We start from the raw sequence: 20,419 nt of genomic DNA, 5'->3' as shown, positions 1-20,419 counted from the left end.
TTCATATTTAGGGCTTCCAGTCTCTCCTCATACGTCTTCTGGCGCAAGCCTCCTATCATTTTCGTCGCCCTCCTCTGGACCGCCTCAAGTTTCTTACGTCCTTCGTCAGATACGGTCTCCAAAATTGAACACAATACTCCAAGTGGGGCCTTACCAATGACCTGTACAGGGGCATCAACACCTTCTTCCTTCTGCTGACTACGCCTCTCTCTATACAGCCCAGCATCCTTCTGGCAGCAGCCACTGCCTTGTCACACTGTTTTTTCACCTTTAGATCTTCGGACACTATCACCCCAAGGTCCCTCTCCCCGTCCGTGCATATCAGCTTCTCTCCTCCCAGCATATACGGTTCCTTCCTATTATTAATCCCCAAATACATTACTCTGCATTTCTTTGTATTGAATTTTAGTTGCCAGGCATTAGACCATTCCTCTAACTTTTGCAGATCCTTTTTCATATTTTCCACTCCCTCTTCGGTGTCTACTCTGTTACAAATCTTGGTATCATCAGCAAAAAGGCACACTTTTCCTTCTAACCCTTCAGCGATGTCACTCACAAACATATTGAACAGGATTGGCCCCAGCACTGATCCCTGACGGACTCCACTACTCACTTTTCCTTCCTTCGAGCGACTTCCATTAACCACCTCCCTCTGGCGTCTGTCCGACAGCCAGTTTCTGACCCAGTTCACCACTTTGGGTCCTAACTTCAGCCCTTCAAGTTTGTTCAACAGCCTCCTATGAGGAACTGTATCAAATGCTTTGCTGAAATCCAAGTAAATTACATCTAGCATATGTCCTCGATCTAGCTCTCTGGTCACCCAATCAAAAAATTCAATCAGGTTCGTTTGGCACGATTTACCTTTTGTAAAGCCATGTTGCCCTGGATCCTGTAAACCATTAGATTCAAGGAAGTACACTATCCTTTCTTTCAGCAAAACTTCCATTATTTTTCCAACAACTGAAGTGAGGCTCACCGGCCTGTAGTTTCCTGCTTCATCCCTGTGACCACTTTTATGAATAGGGACCACATCCACTCTCCTCTAATCCCCAGGAATCACTCCCGTCTCCAGAGATTTGTTGAACAAGTCTTTAATAGGACTTGCCAGAACCTCTCTGAGCTCCCTTAGTATCCTGGGATGGATCCCATCTGGTCCCATCGCTTTGTCCACCTTCAGTTTTTCAAGTTGCTCATAAACACCCTCCTCCGTGAACGGCGCAGAATCTACTCCATTTTCTCATGTAACTTTGCTAGACAATCTCGGTCCTTCTCCAGGATTTTCTTCTGTGAACACAGAACAGAAGTATTTGTTTAGCACATTCGCTTTCTCCTCATCACTTTCCACATATTGGTTCCCAGCATCTTTTAGCCTAGCAATTCCATTTTTCATCTTCCTCCTTTCACTAATATATCTGAAAAAAATTTTGTCTCCCTTTTTTACATTTTTAGCCATTTGTTCTTCCGCCTGTGCTTTCGCCAGACGTATCTCTCTCTTGGCTTCTTTCAGTTTCACCCTGTAGTCCTTTCTGCTCTCCTCTTCTTGGTTTTTTTTATATTTCACGAACGCCAACTCTTTCGCCTTTATTTTCTCAGCCACTAGGTTGGAGAACCATATCGGCTTCCTTTTTCTCTTGTTTTATTTATTTTCTTCACATAAAGGTCCGTAGCCATTTTTATCGCTCCTTTCAGCTTAGACCACTGTCTTTCCACTTAAGAACATAAGAACATAAGCAGTGCCTCTGCCGGGTCAGAGCATAGGTCCATCCTGCCCGGCAGTCCGCTCCCGCGGCGGCCCAAACAGGTCACGACCTGTCTGAATCACCAGAAGGGGCTCCCTTGCCACCTTGGTTTCTCATTGAAGTCCTATCTTCCCATCGAAGTCCTAACCCTCCGGTCTTGCACATGCACGACCTGGTTGGGTTTCTATACTTATTACCTGGTTAGCTTTCTATACTTGTGTTACATCCCAGCTCCTCCCTCAGTATCCCACGATCCTTTTATCCCTCAGGAATCCGTCCAATCCCTGTTTGAATCCCTGTACCGTACTCTGCCTGATCACTTCCTCCGGTAGCGCATTCCAAGTGTCCACGACCCTTTGGGTGAAAAAAAACTTCCTTGCATTTGTTTTGAACCTATCTCCCTTCAGTTTCTCCGAATGCCCCCTCGTACTTGTTGTCCCCTTCAGTCTGAAGAATCTGTCCCTATCCACCCTCTCTATGCCCCTCATGATCTTGAAGGTCTCTATCATATCTCCCCTGAGCCTCCTTTTTTCCAGAGAGAAGAGCCCCAGCCTATCCAACCTCTCGGCGTATGGGCAGTGTTCCAGCCCTTTTACCAGTTTCGTTGCTCTCCTTTGGACTCTCTCAAGTACCGCCATGTCCTCTTGAGGTGCGGCGACCAATACTGAACGCAGTATTCCAGATGTGGACGCACCATCACTCGATACAATGGCTGATGACTTCCCGCGTCCTGGTTGTTATACCCCTCTTTATGATGCCCAGCATCCTGTTGGCTTTTTTTGAGGCTGCTGCGCACTGTGCAGATGGCTTCAGTGATGCATCCACCAGCACACCCAAGTCTCTCTCAAGTCTGCTGTCTCCCAACAATGCCCCCCCCCCCAATTTGTAGTTGAACAACGAGTTCTTTTTCCCTATATGCATGACCTTGCATTTTTCCACGTTAAAGCGCATTTGCCATTTGTTTGCCCAGTCTTCCAGCTTGTCCAGGTCCCTTTGCAGATCCTCACACTCCTCCCTGGACCTAACTCTGCCGCACAGTTTGGTATCGTCTACAAATTTTATAACCTCGCACTTTGCCTCCTTTTCCAGGTCATTGATAAATATGTTGAAGAGTAACGGCCCCAGCACCGATCCCTGTGGCACACCGCTTGTGACTCCCCGCCAGTCAGAATATTGGCCCTTCACTCCGACCCTCTGCAGTCTACCCGACAACCAGTGCTTGATCCATCTGTGCACATCCCATCCCACCCCGTGGTTCCACAGCTTTCTAAGCAGCCTTTCATGTGGCACCTTGTCAAAAGCCTTTTGAAAATCGAGGTAAATGATGTCTATGGGTATGGGTTCCCCATTGTCCCTGACTACTTATTCCCTCAAAGAAGTACAGAAGGTTCGTTAGGCACGACCTTCCCTTACAAAATCCGTGCTGGCTTGTTCTCAGTAGGCCATTCCTCTCGATGTGCTTGCAAATGCCGTCCTTGATCATAGCTTCCAACATCTTCCCTATAATTGAAGTCAGGCTCACCGGCCTGTAGTTCCCGGGGTCACTCCTCGATCCCTTCTTGAAGATAGGTGTGACATTTGCCAATTTCCAGTCCTCTGGTACCTCAGCAGTTTTCAAGGATAGGTTGCAAACATGCTGGATTGTGCCCGCTATTTCTTGTCTTAGTTCCTTCAGAACCCTTGGGTGGATCCCGTCCGGGCCCAGTGATTTACCGCATTTTAACCTGTCTATCTGTTTGAGGACATCCTCCTTACTTACCTCTATGTGCTCCAATTTTTCGGCCTGTTCCCCACTCATGAGCTCCTCTGAGTCCGGTATATTAGATGTGTCTTCGCTCGTGAAAACCGACGAGAAGAACGTGTTCAACCTCTCAGCTACCTCTTTATCCTCCTTAATCACTCCCTTCCTATCCACTTCTCTTATGTCCTCCCATCCTAACAGCTCTTTCTTCAGGTACTCTCGCATAGCATTAAAGTCCGTACATTTGAAATCTAGGACTTTAAGTATCGTGCGGCCGCTCTCCACTTTAGCCAATATATCAAACCAAACCGTTTGATGATCGCTACTTCCCAGGTGAGCACCCACTCGAACATTAGAGATACTCTCTCCATTTGTGAGGACCAGATCCAATATCGCTTTTTCCCTTGTGTGTTCCGTCACCATTTGTCTGAGCAGAGCCTCTTGAAAGGCATCTACAATCTCCCTACTTCTTTCCGATTCTGCAGACGGAACATTCCAGTCCGCATCCAGCAGGTTGAAATCTCCCAACAGCAGAACCTCCTCTTTCCTTCCAAACTTTTGGATATCCACAATCAGATCCTTATCAATTTGCTGCGATTGAGTCGGAGGTCTGTAGACTACACCCACATAGATAGAAGTTCCATCTTCTCTTTTCAGAGCAATCCATATCGCTTCTTCCTCTCCCCAGGTCCCTTGCATTTCGGTCGCTTGGATATTGATCTTTACATAGAGAGCTACTCCTCCACCTTTTTGACCATCTCTGTCCTTCCTAAAAAGATTATATCCCGGTATGTTTGCATCCCATCCATGTGATTCACTGAACCATGTCTCTGTGAAAGCGACAATATCTAGATCTGCCTCTAACATCAGGGCTTGCCGATCATGAACTTTGTTGCTTAGACTGCGAGCATTTGTGGTCATCGCTTTCCAGCTATTTTTCAGCGATAATCTCCTTTTTCGTATGGATTTTTGTTTCGTTTCACTTTCCGTTGCAATACTAAGAAATGAGTTGCTGATATTGCTTATGTTGCAGTCTTTACTACTATCACATCTTTTCTTTTGCCGGGGGTGGTCTCTATAATTGTCCTTCGTACATACACCACCCAGTTTAAATGCCTAGAAAAATATTGTCTAAATTTCTCTGCAAGGTTTCTTTTTCCTGCTGTAGTAATATGTAGCCCATCAGTGCAATATAGCTTCTTGTCCTTCCATGTATTTTCCCATCCTCCTATGAACCTGAAGTCTTCTTGATGACACCAGGCTTTGAGCCATCTATTAAAGTCCTCTGTGTTTTTCACTCTTTCCTCTCCCTTTCCATATGCAGGCAGTATTTCAGAAAAAGCTAAAGTGTTTACAAAAGGTTTCACGTCCTCTACAAGCTCCTGAAAATCTTGTTAATCTCCTTTCTAGGAGATAGGAACGTCGGTCTTGAAGCCCGCCCTAACAGATGATTTCTAGCCTGCCATTCTGTCTCGGACTTGTGTAGCACCGGACAGTTTGCTTCTTTCCGTGGCCTCTAGCAGGAGCTCAGATAAGAGAGGCTCACCTATCTCAAGAATACAGGGGGCTATCCACAAGAATCCCACGACTATTAGTGCAGACTGCACTCAGGTAGGTGAACTGTGTTCTGTTTTGTTATGGTTATAAAGTGTTCATCATTGTTAATGTTATTGCTCTTTGTAGTGTTATGAGCAAAACAGACTTGTTTCTCGGGGAGATTCCTCATTCCCCTCTCTTTTATATGTTTATTTTCGAGGGCTGACCACCTGCTTTGATACAAACTGAGTACAGGACGGTCCAGGGAGAAGGGAGGTGGAATGGAAAAATGCAATGTAGCTGTCTACACATACCCTGCGGGTGAAGGTACATAAACCCAGTAGTTCAAGACTGACATTCGTGTTTCCCAGAAAGAAGATTAACAAAGTAGGTACTTAATCTTCCCACATCCTCTTGGCGTACTTTTACACATGTAAATTTTGGGATTATTATAGAAGAGCTTTTCAAAAAGTAACAGCAAATTGGCAGTATTTCATGAAATGAACACTCGTAGCATTTCAAACTCCCGCTCAGGAAAGATACATCCTTAGAGGAAGTGATGACACTGTCCAATAGATAACATGGCGTGCTTAATTAGTAGAGCACTATTTGCAAAATGGCACACTTAGCTGTTTGCACAGTAGAGGAGCAGCAAGTAGTCATCAGATTTTTGTGGTTGGAGCATGTGAAACCTCATGAAATTAATAGAATGGCGCAACAGTATGGAGATACCTGCGTTGGTGAGAGAAGAATGTACGAGTGGGTAGATGCGTTTAAAAATGAGTGAGCATCAATCCCTGATGAGGAACACTCCAGTCATCCCCGCATAGCCATTACTGATGAAAAAGTGGGTCATGCTGAAACCATTATTCGTGAAAATAGGTGCATTTCTTTAGAAGTTCTGGCCAGGGAATTGGATGTCCGTATTGGATCTGTACATACACTGTCACAGATCTCAAGCATTGCAAGCAAGTTGTATGCACGGTGGGTGCTTAGGATGCTGACTGATGAGCACAAGATGATTTGTGTGCAGACTTCACAGCCTTTTTGGTGTGGTATAACAATGAAGGAGAAGGCTTCTTGGCACATACTATTACAGGGAATGAAACCTGGGTGCATCACTAGAGCCTGAAAGAAAGAGAGGCAGTCTTCACAATGGCATCACACATCATCTTCAGTCAAGAAGAAGTTCAACAGAACAAAGTGCAGATCAGACAAACATAAAATGTGAAGAAATTTAATCAAATCAAACCATATGCCCGATGTGGCCTTGTTTTGCTCAAAGGCTGTATCAGAGGCAAAGATTGTAAGGCAGAACAAAATCCAAATACATAAATATATAAACATCACTTTAATAATCTATAATAATAAACCCTAGAGCGTGCATGCGCTCTTGAAAATTCGTGATTCCTGGTGCCCTGAGGTGTGCTTCTGTGGCAGTATTCTATTTGACACCTCACGGCGCTTGCAGGAGCTGGAGGCGCGCGACTGTGCTCTCTCCAAACCTCCCGGCTCCAGCGGCGTAGGCAGCACCAGTGGCAGCAACTGAGTGGTGGACAGCAGCCCCGCTCCAGCCTTTGACCCTCCACAAACCTCCTGGCTCCAGCTGCATAGGCAGCACTATAAACACGCTGCTTCGCACCCTTCTACTGCTGATTTCCTCTGCTGCGTCTCTGATGACATCATCGGAGACGGACGCGGCAGAGGAAATCGGCAGTAGAAGGTTGCGAAGCAGTGTGTTTAAAGTGCTGCCTACGCGGCTGGAGCCCGAGGTTTGTCGGCGGTGGGAGGATCAGGAGCAGGACAACGGCAGTAAAAGAAGGGGGAGGGGCCGAACGGAGCAGGGAAGGATAAGAGAAGGGAAACAGGGGTGGGAAAAATGCTGCTACTGCTACACAGGGACTTGGAGAGGAAGGGAAATACTGCTACTGCTTCTGCACAGGAAAGGGGGGGATAGGAGGGAAATGCTGTTGCTGCTGCATAGGGAAGTGGGATGGAAATGCTGCTGCACAGGGAAATGGGGAAAAATGACAGACAGACAGTGGGAGGGAGGGAGATAGAAAGAAAGAAAGACACAGGGGCAGGGAGAGGGACAGAAAGACAGGCAGAGAAAGAGGGCCAGGGAGAGAGAGAGAGTCAGCGGGAGAGGGAAAGGGGGCTGCTTTGGGGGGGAGGTGTGCTGGGGACAGACAGCTTTGCTCTGGGGGGGGAAGACAGAAGGGGCCATGGAGAGACAGGGAGAGGGAAAGGGGGCTGCTTTGGGGGGAGGGGTGTGCTTGGGGCAAACAGCTTTGCTCTGGGGGGGGAAGACAGAAGGGGCCATGGAGAGACAGGGAGAGGTAAAGGGGGCTGCTTTGGGGGAGGTGTGCTGGGGACAGACAGCTTTGCTCTGGGGGAAGACAGAAGAGGGCCATGGAGAGACATTTGGGGAGGAGGTGTGTGCTGGGGGCAGACAGCTTTGCTCGGGGGGGGGGGATGGGGAGACAGAAGGATACAGACAGCGGCCAAGGAGAGAGAGAGAAAGAAACACAGACAGACAGACACATCTATTCTAGCACTCGTTAATGTAACGGGCTTAAAGACTAGTCTTTAAATAATATACAATCATATTAAAAACATATGAAATCTTAGTTAATTTCATATTCAAAAACATGCATATATAACTCTATAGAAAGACCATGCACATAATAAAAGATAAGAAACAACAGGCAAAGATAACAAGCAAAATAATACAGTAGTTGTATCTACTTATATTCAAAAAGTAAATGGTGAGCAGAATGTGAACAAAAGCATAATGAATGTGTTTAGGTGTCTTCAAACAATCATCTTATATAAATACTTATATAGAGAGGTGAAACCTTAAGCTATGATACCTCTCTCTAAATTTACAAAGCAGTGGCAGTCAAAAAGTGTCAGTAGTTCCTTTTAAAGACTGATAATAAAAGCCATTACTCACCGAATGGGGAGTGTGTGGCATAGTGGTTAGAGCTACAGCCTCAGCACCCTGAGGTTGTGGGTTCAAATCCCATATGACCCTGGGCAAGTTACTTAATCTGCCCCCCATTGCCCCAGGAACATTAGATAGATGGATCATCTGCCTCTTATGTCCCACAGTTAGTAGTAATATTTAGCAGTATTGACTCTTTAAGTGCGCTGAATATTGGGTACCAGTTTGCTTAGTGGAGTTTAGCTGAGCAGGAGCCTCTCTTGCCTACCTTTTTGAAAACCAACCCCCATGTTTTCAACTTTCTTAAAGGTCCCCTAACAGCTCAACTGTCAAAATTCTAAAGGTGTTCATCAGATTTTTCCCCTGTGTTACTGCCATTTCATTCTCTGCAGTGTTTCTGTGCAATTTAATGTTTGTCATTCATCAAATGAAGGAGCCTTGGGATGCCACCTGGATCGACATGAAAACATTGGCCGAGGACACATTGGCTTGGAGGGGTTCCGACACATCATGAATGAGCCACGTTTTAATGATCTTCCCATGATTCTTGAGACCCCATACAGGTGAGTTGTTTCAAAACAATCCTTGATTGAGGTTTACAAAATCCCAAGTGTAGAACAGGTAAGAGTGACTCAATTTTTCATCCTCTGAAAAAGTACAAAAACCAGGAGACACTTAATGAAATTATATGGAAATACTTTCTGTGTCCTATACAGGTATGACTGCCTGCTTTTGTACCAACTGGAAGGTGAACAGTCTCTAAGCAACAAGAAAGTAAAATAGAAAAATAAACCAATTCTTAGTATGATAGCATTTTAAGAACACCTCATACCCCCCCCCCCCCAGACAGAATGTATTTCCTTATGAACAGGCAGCCTCCAGATTGACAACAGTAATCATTTATAGCAAAATATATTTCTGAAGGCCTTCCCATCCTATCGTTTGGTTTCTCCACATTATGTAATGGTCCCAGATCTTGTGACATGAGGACACTACTTCATTGTATTGAAGTAAAGGCTGCTTTGTTTACCTCATTGGAATAACTACGAGACGGCATTGTATCTTCCAAAACAGACAATATTTGTTTATTGTTAATATAATGGCTTACAAAATTATAACAGCAAACATAACAGAAATAAATAAATATATTGTCAGTTCAGAATATGCAATGGAGAGAAGAACTTCACCCATATGCTTAGCAGGGGGCTAGCAGTTCCCCGTAGCATAAGTAAGCGAATCTCTCTGGCCCTATCTGTGATGCACATGTTTTTTATACAGAGAAATTCTTCCTTTGTTCCAAAAAGTACATCCCCGAATTCTGGTCATGACCCCCTATTGATACAAAAAATGTATATCTAACTATTCCTCCTCTCAGTCCACGCCTCTCTCACTCCCTCCTACGAGAGGGGCCCGGGCAGTCCAGAAACAGAGGGCACTTCATGAACTTCTTCCTTATCACCTTGCTGAGGCTGATTTGTGGTTCAGGATGCTGAAAGTAGAAACAAAGATGCAAGGGTGACCTTCCAGCAGCCCAGCTGCACCTGGTTCCCATAGGCAAATGTCCAGCATGTTCTTTTAAAAGTTCTGTCTTAGTATCAGTCGCCTACGTCTTCTGCAGAGGATGTTGCTCATTATAAATGGTTTATGGCTTTCCAGGGTGCCTTGCATCTGTGAAGTCATTCAGCACTGATAACAGCTCAGCAGAGCCTTAGAGAAGTATCCTCCCAGCAGGGAATGGAGACAAAAACTTTGTAGCAGAGGTCAGCTGGGTTAGCATTTCAAAGGATACATATGTTCACAGATAGCAGAGTACAGGCTGTTCCATCTGATTAATTTGTAAAGAAAGGCTGTTTTAGACTGTGAGAAAATATGTGTTAAAATGTCTGTAGTGTCCAGGTTACACAAGGTAGTCGTCCACAAGGTACCGTATTTTCACGCATATAACGCGTGCGTTATACGCGTTTTTACCTACTGCGCATACCCCTCGCGTGTTATACGCGTGAGCGCGGTATACAAAAGTTTTTCTACATAGTTCCCACCCCGCCCGACGCCTGATTCACCCCCCCCAGCAGGACCGCTCGCACCCCCACCCCGAACGACCGCTCGCACGCGCTCCCACCCGCACCCGCATCCACGATCGGAGCAACCCTCTTGCCCGGCCGACTCCCCAACACCCCGACAATATCGGGCCAGGAGGGAGCCCAAACCCTCCTGGCCACGGCAACCCCCTACCCCCACCCCGCACTACATTACGGGCAGGAGGGATCCCAGGCCCTCCTGCCCTCGACGCAAACCCCCCTCCCTCCAACGACCGCCCCCCCCAAGAACCTCCGACCGCCCCCCCAGCCGACCCGCGACCCCCCTGGCCGACCCCCACGACACCCCCACCCCCCTTCCCCGTACCTTTGGTAGTTGGCCGGACAGACAGGAGCCAAACCCGCCTGTCCGGCAGGCAGCCAACAACGGAATGAGGCCGGATTGCCCCATCCGTCCCAAAGCTCCGCCTACTGGTGGGGCCTAAGGCGCCTGGGCCAATCAGAATAGGCCCGGGAGCCTTAGGTCCCTCCTGGGGGCGGGGCCTGAGGCACATGGGCCCAACCCGACCATGTGCCTCAGGCCCTGCCCCCAGGAGGGACCTAAGGCTCCCGGGCCTATTCTGATAGGCCCAGGCGCCTTAGGCCCCACCAGTAGGCGGAGCTTTGGGACGGATGGGCCAATCCGGCCTCATTCCGTCGTTGGCTGCCTGCCGGACAGGCGGGTTTGGCTCCTGTCTGTCCGGCCAACTACAGAAAGGTACGGGGAAGGGGGGTGGGGGTGTCGTGGGGGTCGGCCAGGGGGGTCGGGTCGGCTGGGGGGGCGGTCGGAGGTTCTTGGGGGGGGCGGTCGTTGGGGGGAGGGGGGTTTGCGTCGAGGGCAGGAGGGCCTGGGATCCCTCCTGCCCGTAATGTAGTGCGGGGTGGGGTTAGGGGGTCACCGTGGCCAGGAGGATTTGGGCTCCCTCCTGGCCCGAACAACTAGTGGGGGGGGGGTCGCCAGGGCCAGGAGGACTTGGGCTCCCTCCTGGCCCGATATTGTCGGGGAGTTGGGGAGTCGGCGGGGCAAGAGGGCTTGAGCTCCCTCTTGCCCCGATCGTGTCGGGGGTGCCAAGGTTGGCTGGGGCAAGAGGGCTTGAGCTCCCTCTTGCCCCGATCGTGTCGGGGAGTCGGCGGGGCAAGAGGGGAAGCAGCAGGACACCAGTAGGAGCTTCTACATGATGGGGGGGTCGGGAGGCTGTAGGGGTGCGAGCGGTCCTTCAGGGTGGGGGTGCGTGCGAGCGGTCCTTCGGGGTGGGGGTACGAGTGGTCCTGCGGGGGGGGGATGAATCGGACGTCGGGGGGGGGGGGGGCATCAGGCTTTCAGGGTGGGGACAGGACTTCAAGGGGGAGAGGAGAGTCGGGGCGGGCGAAAGAAGTCGGGGTGGCCAGAGGAGAGTCGGGGCGGGCGACTGGAGAGTCGGGCAGCATGCGCGGTATACGGGTGTGTGCGGTATACAAAAATTTCTGTACATAAATTTGTGTTTTCCGCGCGCTATTCCCGTGTGCGCGTTTTACACGGGTGCGCGTTATCTACGTGAAAATACGGTAAATGGCTGTAGTGTCCAGGTTATCCATCTCAGTATGATAGGTTGGACATCAAATAAATGTCAACTTTTGTTATGACCTTATTCATCGGGGGGGAGGGGGAGGGGGTTCTTTGTTTCCATGCTGTAAAAGAGTTAGTAGTTATATTTTGAATTTCAGGCCTCACCCTGAAGCTTAGTGTTTCCTTTCAACCACTTTCTTCTGGTTCCTTCATACCTTCTTGAGCAGCTATGTGTATAACAAGTGTCATACAATACCTCACAAAGAATGAATGGGATTCAGTTGGTTTATGCAATGTACAGTATATGTTAGGTGTCATTATATTATAGCCAGTAGGGACTTATAATAATAGCCTTGCTTGACCCATGTAAGCACAGAATTAAAGGAGGTCAGCATACATTTAAAGTGAAGAAGGTCAGCATGTGTGTGAGCCAAAGGTACTTGGTACAGCGGGTACAGGAAAATAAGTAACGGATGCTGGGAGTGAGCCAAGGTTGAGGTTTGGTACGCCTGACAGAACGGAGAACAGGGGAGCAAGAATTTCCAGAGCAGAGGAGAGAATAAGAGTTGTACGATGAGACAGCCTTGTGGACAGACTTGGATAACATAGTGGAGGCAAGGAAGGGTGAAACAATGGTTGAGAGCGTGGAAGGGTCAAGGGCTTGAAGATTTTAAAACCTGTTGGAGGTGACTGGGTGTGGCTGAGGGGGAGTAATTGTGAAGGTTATTAGATGATGATCAGAGATGGGAAGCGATGAGGTAGAGAAGTTAAGAGAGGGAGCAGTTGGAGAAAAAGACAAGATCAAGGCAGTGGCTATCTCGGCAGGTGGGGGTAGTGGAGCACAGCTGGAGGTCAAATGAGGAGGTTAAGGCAAGAAACTTAGAAGCATACGTGTCGGTAGGATTATCAGGATGAAAGTTAAAATCCCAAGAATGAGGGCGGGAGAAAGCCAGAAGTCAAATTCAGTGAGAAAGGAGGAAGGGGATGATAAATGACTGCTATCTGAAGAGATAGAGAAGTGAATAGATGGATGGAGTGGACTTCAGATTAGGAAAGGCTGTAGGATTGAGGAGGGAGAAGAGGTTGGAATCTGCAAGAAAGAGAGAGAATAAGCTCAGCACATCTGCCTTGACCAGTAGGTTGAGGTGTATGGGAGGAGTGGTAGCAACCATGGGAGAGGGCAGCAACTGCAGTGGAATCCTCAGGGCAAATCCATGTTTCAGTTGTTAGAGCGAGCAGATGGAGGGACTGGGAGATAGAGGTCATGAATGTAGAGCAGTTTGTTGGAGGCAGATTGCAAATTCTACAGGGCACACGAGAAAGGGAGAGGAGGACTGAAGGAGAGGAATAGGTATAAGGTTAGGGCAGTTACACATGTGAGGAAGCGGATGGCAGAGAGGCCAGGATTGGGATTGACATCCCTGACAGTGAGCAGGAGGAGTAAGAGATTATGCCAAAGCAAAGTGGGATAATGACAGCAATGACGAAGATGGGAGGGGCTCAAAGAGAAAGGAGATGGATGAATGGAAGCGAATGCTTCAGTGCAGTGGATAAGGTAGATGACAAGATAGCAGATGAGGGGATAGGAAAAGGAAAAGGGTAGTGAGGACTTGTGGTATGGGGAGGAGAAGGAAAGAAAGCAATATTGGGGAGAGTGAGTATGAGAAGCAGAAAGTGAATTGAAGCCATAAGGGGAGGAACAGAGAGAGAAAATAGAAATATACAAGAAGTGAGGTAGTGAGAAAAGAGAGGTGCCCTCAGGAGGCGCACTGAGGAACACATGCTTCTTGTTTGCACTCCTTTGTCTCGTGATGCATGCCCACCTGAGAGAAATGGTGGATGGAGAGATGAATCTGCTATCCTTCCTGAAAGAAAGCAGAGGAAAGAATTTATTTTAGAGGGCAGGCTGGGCCAAAGGGAAAACAGGGCTAAGAGACAGAATAGGCGGGATTGAAGAGCTTAGAATGTATGATTAACCGGTTGCTGGAGGAAAGATGAGGCCATTCAAGGCAGAGGCCCAGTTAGAAAGGGTGCTGCCCCGAGAGGGTTCAGATTAAATAGATAACAAGGCTAGTGAGGTCACCTGAGTGCTTGCTTGGGCGGGGCTACAGTCAGTCAGTCAGTCAGCCAGAAGCAGCGGGGGAGGGCCTAGAGGTAGATTGCAAGAGAGATGAGGGATGGAGAGATGAATCTGCTGTACTTCCTGAAAGAAAGCAGCACGAGTAGCTTCTCTGGCCCGCTGCTCGTGCCAGCATTGGCTTTCCCTCTGACGTCACTTGGTGACCCTTCAACCAGCAAGTGATTTCAGATGGGAGCCAGACTGACGCAAGCAGCAGGTCAAAGAAGCTCCTCGTGCTAGTGAAGATTTAAAGAGGTATGGGAGAGGAAGGGAGGGGGGTGGGGTGGAGAGGTGCCGGTGCCCCCACCAAGATGGCACCAGGGGCAGCCTGTCCCCACTGGCCGGTGCTATCCCTGAAGGCAGTAAAATGGCTGGTTTTCCATTATTCCCATTAATGGTCATGTCCTAATTTTCCCATTAGCAAGTTTCCAAGATTATTAAGTACAGTCAAACCTCAGCTTATGAGTAACACGGTTTGCAAGTGTTTTGCAAGACGATTTGCATTCTCGCAAATCGTGCCTCGGAAACCGAGCATTGATTCGATTTGCGAACCTCCCGTGATTTGCACCCCCCCTGCTCGTGAACACCACCACCCCCCGGCAATCCGGCAACTCCTGCCCGCGCACCCAAACACAATCCCTTACACCGATCTGGCACCAGCACCGACCCACAGGACGTGCCGGTGCCCGAAGATCCTACCTTTTGCCTGGGCTGGGCCTTGAGCACTTACCAGCACCTATTTTCTAGGGGATAAGAGCTCATGCGCTACTTGGTTAGTGCACTGCGATGTAGCTATGCTAATCAATTAACCCAGTACATGCCTCCGTACTCAGACACACCCCAGCACCAAAAAATAAAATTATTTTTTAGCGTGTGGGAAACACGCGCTGATTCCAAAACTACCGCAGTATTGATTTCTTTTTTTTTTTAAACCTGCAGTATGCACGCATTAGCAAAAGGGCCCCTTAATTCTAAATTTGTGGAACCAGCCCCTTCAGTATAGCATTTCTTGTAAAAATTAATCTGCATTCCTTGTTGGCTAGAATTTTAAGCAAAATCCTCATTTCCTGATCATGCAGGTCTTACCGCGTTATGTACCTCTATAAATTTGCATTGATATTCTGGCCCCAAATGGCTGTATGAATCGGTATTAACAATACTTGTTTTTTTTCACCTACACAGACAATAGGAGAGCTGTCATTTGCAGATGCACATGCATATATTCTCACTCAAACAGCTTCCTCGTGCGCACTGGCACATTTTGAAAATCTTTCTCTTGGTGGGAACTGCTTTTGGAAGTTTTGTATGTTCTTTGGAGTATATCTTTCCAGTTCCATTTATTCTCTTCTGAATTTGGTTCTTGAGAGAGGTGCAGGATTAGAATCTAGTGTTCTCTGTCCTTAGCAGAGTAAATGTCCCTGCATGACCCTGACAGTTGTGCCTCCCCTCTCTAGATGGACCCTTGCACGGTGTAAGAGGGCCTGTGCAGCCTTTGGTCTGCTGAGACTACCACAAAAGGTACCGACTGGAGCCAAATGTGGGCTGGTTTTCATTTTGTGGGCAACTGAATTGAAACTACAACCCTTATCATGTAGTAATCTGCTGTTGGATAGTAGTAACTTTAATTGTTTTTCTCTTGCTCTTTTGCATTTCAAGTTAGGTCAGAAGTGACTTCTGTTGGGCTATGGTTTTTTAAAAAAACAAACAAACCACCTTTTCATTTGCAACTGCCCCTGATTTTCTAGTATCCTACCACTTATGTCTTTGCTTTCATGTTTCTGAGTTAGCCATGACCCCCTTAGGATGCATGCCACAGTTTTTTTCAATGTCCCAGATATTCTTTATACTTATTTTATAGATCCTATTTAGGGCCTTAGATTTGCCATTAGGTGCCACCCATTTCTGGGGTCACCAATCAACTTTTGGCTATGGCTTCCTCACTAGCCCCATTATACTTTTTTTTTAAATGTTTTTATATATAAAATGCTCAGTGCTATATTAATAACTTAATCCGTTTTTTCTTAGCATAAAAACTTGTAAGAACTTTATAACTTATCTCAAATCTTTTCTGTTAGTAACATCGGGAAAGGACCTGTCATTTGACATGTTTCGCCCTCAGGCTGTTTCAAGAAAAGTCCCCCCTTTTGAAATTTACTTGTACCAACCCGATCTGGATAGCATTTCTGAAGAAAAGATCCCCTTAGGATGCAGGCATACTGGGCTTACAAGTCTAGCCAGTAGGTGTCATTATTGAGCAATGGCTCAAATAGCCTTTGCAGCATCCCTGCAAGCAGAAGCATAGAGGTTGATAGAGGCTGTGGCATGGCAAATACTACCACAAAAAATTGATTCCCCCCCCCCCCCCCCGGCCACCCCAGGCAGAACAAGACATTACGTACATGTAAGCTGGTCTGGCTGGAGGTGTGGCTCTGATGCCAGCAGCAGAAGTGGGTCACAAGGCAGCTCTTTTAATGCTCCTCACAGGGGCTGGGCCATGCGATTCCAGCCTCCTCAATTTGAACCACAGGGCTTTGTGTCGGTGGAGCTTTGCCCTTTCAGATATACGCCTTTTTATTCTTTACAGGTAAAACATTTGTTGCAGTTTGGTTTCTAGATTTCTTTGACTTTCCTTTGCTGCATACAGCATGTCATGCATACCTAATCTCACGGCTGGATTACTGTAATTCTGTTTATGCCGGTTTACCTGGCTCTCAGATTAAACATCTTCAAATGATTCAAAACACAGCAGTAGGGCTAAAAAATCAGATCATGTTACCTTCCCTTCTTTCTCATCTTCACTGGCTGCTGGTAAAGTATCAAATTATGTTCAAAATACTTAGTTCACACAAAGCCTATTATATCAGTTTTCATATTTGTCATCTTTCGCTATCCCATATACACCATCACTTTGCATTGTTTGGACTCAAATTGAGTAGTGTGATCTGGTCCTGAGAGAGCCCATGTAGTCTACTCGTCAATCAGCACTTTTTTCCCTTTCATCCCCCCCCCCCACACACACACATACACATATACAAACTGAAAAACATTTCCTAAATTTAAAACACATCTTAAGACACATTTCTTTACCTCAGTTTATGCAAATAATTTTAAGGGAGGAATGAATTAATGTGTGCTACAGTCGAGGCGGGTTATTTTACCATAAGTTGGGATATTTTAATGCAGGGTCCCAATTTATCCAACGAGACCTTGTGCTGAATAACCCATCTTAACAGTAGCACACATTCCCCCCTTACTAGCTTATATGGTAATTTTGTTTTTGTTACAGAAGTCCAACATGGGAGTGAGCAGAATTTGTTCTCATCCCAGAGAAGTTGCTTTAAAAAAAAAAAAAAGTCTGTATATTATGAGACTGTAGTTCTCTTTTCTGTTATTTATTTTAAAAATTTATATTCCGCTCTATCAACATTCTAGGCAGATTCCAATATTGGAGTTCCTTTTCTTTATATGTATTTTTACTATGTATACTGCTTAGACCTAGCTTAGCAGTATAGTATATGTAGTATAACAAGTTTTATTAATAATATAATAACTAAAGATACAAGTATTGCTATCCCGAAAGTTTGGGTGCCATAACATAAATTGTAAAGGGGATCCTGTATACACAGACAGAAAAAGTAAATTCATATTCAACATTTGTGAAGAACCCCCCCCCCCCCACTAAACTAAAGAACAAAATCTTCAGAAAATGTTTGTTTTGTTGCTTTATCTGTTCAAATTTTTATGAGTAGAATGGGTGAGATCGTGATAGGTATAAGAGTTTCACATGCTCAAAATGATGGAAGCAGTTATTCTCTGATACAGAAGCAGATTGTCGCAAATTTGTAACAAGCTTTGCTGATTTGAATTTGTGAAGCATGATTGCTTGGTTCAGAGTACTGTCAAGAGCTAAAGCTGCTGTTTGAATTTATCCAGCCCAGTTCACGGTGATCCTAGGGAAGAAATAGAGTTACTTTACTCTTTCTATAAAGGCAAAGGTAACACATAAGAAATGACAACATAAATGGAAGTGACCTCTTCATCTTAGAAATCCGCTTCTTCATCTGTTCTCACGTCAAGAGGAGAAGAATCTTCAGTACCTCCATGGAAACTTTGCATCTGGCTGGAATTGCAGCATTTGCTTATTTTATTTCTATTACTTGATAACTTTTTCTCATCAACCATTTTGCTCACAGCTGTATGTGCTAATTTTTGTCTTTTTAATAAAGATTGTTAAAAAAAAACAACCCCAGAGCAGTACTTCTTGAAAATGTAAAACTGATTGCAGACATACAGATAGCCTGAGTGGGTCAGGCCTTAAATAAAGTTTAATCAAGGCAGTAGTATACAGTGATTGGGCACATGGCCGGGTGGTGAGTCAACAGATGAGAGCAAGGATTGATTTACAACTTTGAAGACAGAAACTGTTCAATCCATGACTAAGAAGAACCTGGCAATAACACCTGTGGTGATGATAATACCCTCTAGCTGCCAGATTTGTATCTAAAAGTAACCTAGACAAGGTATGCAACTGCTAAAGAGGGAGGTAATATCCATTTTTAGACCTCTCATAGGAGAGTGCTAATTGCAAATTGATTTATAAATGATGCCATAGTTTGCAGCAGAATCTGTTGTGGATTAGCAGAAAAATTTAAATACAAGCTCCACAAGTTTAATGAGGCCAAGCTTTAAGAACTTTTTTTGTTTTTTGTTTTTTTGAGGGATGGGGTGGAGGGAGTAAAAGTTGTCATCAAAACTTTTAGCTGTCCTGAGTTGCAATCTTAAATATTTGGCATGTTCGCCTTTCTGTAAATATATACTATATGTTGTATAGGGAAAGTTTACTGTCACTGTTTGACTAAAAGTAGAAACATGATAAGTAAGCAGACAGTTTACGTGGGGTGCCAGGAATGGAAGTGCATGGTTAGCACATTTAGCTAATTGGGTTGTCAAAGTATCCATAATAAATATATGAATAACAAATAGCTAGTGCATTTTATGTGATAGACCATTAACTCCTGTTACTGATCTTAAACTTTCTACTAGGGATAAGTGGTAAAGTGCACACTTGGCTAGAAGGATTTCTAACAAATCAGTATAAGCATGCAAATGAATGGAGAAAGATTGGAAGAATGGTCTGCATCAGAGTATCTCAAGGTTCACCATTATCCCCAATAGTTTTCAATATACTAATGTCAACACTAGGACACTTCTTAGACAAGAACGATCTCCCTTACTTCTCCTTTTTACAAGAAAGAAAATAAGCTTAACTAATTAGAGGAAGTCACTTGTTTAGTTGCTGACTGGGTTGACATGAAATTGAAACTAAATAAAGAAAACAACAAATTTTTACTAATAAGCCCACCCAAAATCACCAATGACACTCAAATAACACGGCATAACACCCCACTGAAACGAATCAGAACTGGAACTCCAAGCCATTTGCCTAGCACTGAGTGCATTAGAACAGTACCTGGAAGGAAAGACTGGCAGAGTGTTCTTAGATAATGCCACCACAGTAGCTTATGTGAACAGATAGTGGGGCACCAGAAGTGCTTCATTACATCTGGAGGCTCAGATGTTGTTCCAATGAAAGGAAGCCCATCTTCAGGCACTCTCAGCAGCCCTTGTAGCGGGAGTGGACAACAGGCAGGCTCTAGACCCAGGGGAGTGATCCATCTCCCAAAGAGCATTCGGCCTCATTAGACTGAGAACACCAAAGACAAAATGTTTTTACAGCCGAAGAGATGAACCAGGAAGTTCAGGCTTAGACACATGGTTCAACCCTGGCCGGAAGAGAGGCTTCTATATGTGTTTTCCCTGAGGGCCGAGCCATCTGCAGAATCATGTCTTACCCGAGACTTGTGATCTTGGTAACTCCAGACTGGCCTCGGCAGCCTTGGTATATAGATCTGGTGCATCTCCAATGAAGACAAATGCTTCAAGTTATTGGTTCATGTGGGGCTTCTCAATCAGGGTCCAGTCCTCATGGAGAACTCGGATCATTTTGGTCTTACGGCATGGCTATTAAGCGCACAACCTTGACCTGCAAGGGTTATTTGGAAGTAGTCATTGCTACTCTTCCTTGAGCTAAGAAACCATCAACGTTTGTGGCCTATGCTAAGGCTTGGAAGGCTTTCCAACTCTGGTACATCAACAATCAGGTTGAGTCTCTCAGGGCGCCATTCCTGTGATCCTGGCATTCCTTCAAGCCAGATTAGAAAAGGGCCTAGTGGTGGCATCTCTCAAGGTCCAGGTGGCAGGCTTCTCATGCTTCCAAGCTTGAAGAAGAAACGATCTCTGACATCTCACCTTGATGCGACTCGGTTCTTAAAGGGAGTGCTCAGGATGCGGCCTCCCATATGCCGGCATTTTCCATCCTGGAATCTTAAAATCATTCTGAAGAACCTGTCTAAGCCTCTGTATTGGCCTCTGAGGAATCTCTTCTGGACCTCACAACGAAGACGGTATTCCTGGTAGCAGTAGTCTCTGCGAGACGGTCTCGGAACTGCAGACTCTTTTCTGCAGAGAGCCCTTCCTAAGGATCTCGGAGGCTGGGATTTCTGTGCATGCTACCTTCTTTCCTACCGAAGATTGTGTCTGTCTTTCATGTTAATCTAGAGGTTTGTTTACCCAATTTTTATCCTACAGGTTCAACCAAGCAAGATGTGATATTGCAGAAGCTGGATATGTGAACATAAGAACATAAGCAATGCCTC

The 20,419-nt window shown here is 46.0% G+C and overlaps 1 protein-coding gene across 4 annotated transcripts in view; it reads left to right on the top strand.

Moving 5' to 3' along the window:
* The window catches only part of LOC117353472 (probable endonuclease 4), an 88,319-nt gene extending 70,372 nt beyond the window's left edge, over positions 1-17,947 (top strand). For all 4 annotated transcript variants that reach the window (XM_033929435.1, XM_033929432.1, XM_033929433.1 and 1 more), the window contains exons 8-9: positions 8,397-8,526; positions 17,637-17,947. In XM_033929435.1, coding sequence (XP_033785326.1) covers positions 8,397-8,526; positions 17,637-17,709 — 203 coding nt within the window. In that variant the 3' untranslated portion in view covers positions 17,710-17,947. The remainder of the gene's footprint in view (positions 1-8,396; positions 8,527-17,636) is intronic.
* Positions 17,948-20,419: the final 2,472 nt, after the last annotated feature.

This window comes from Geotrypetes seraphini, chromosome 2, assembly GCF_902459505.1.
Source record: "Geotrypetes seraphini chromosome 2, aGeoSer1.1, whole genome shotgun sequence".
Lineage (NCBI taxonomy): Eukaryota > Metazoa > Chordata > Amphibia > Gymnophiona > Dermophiidae > Geotrypetes > Geotrypetes seraphini.
Note: the sequence above shows the minus strand (reverse complement) of the source record. Positions and strands in the feature narration are given on the sequence as shown.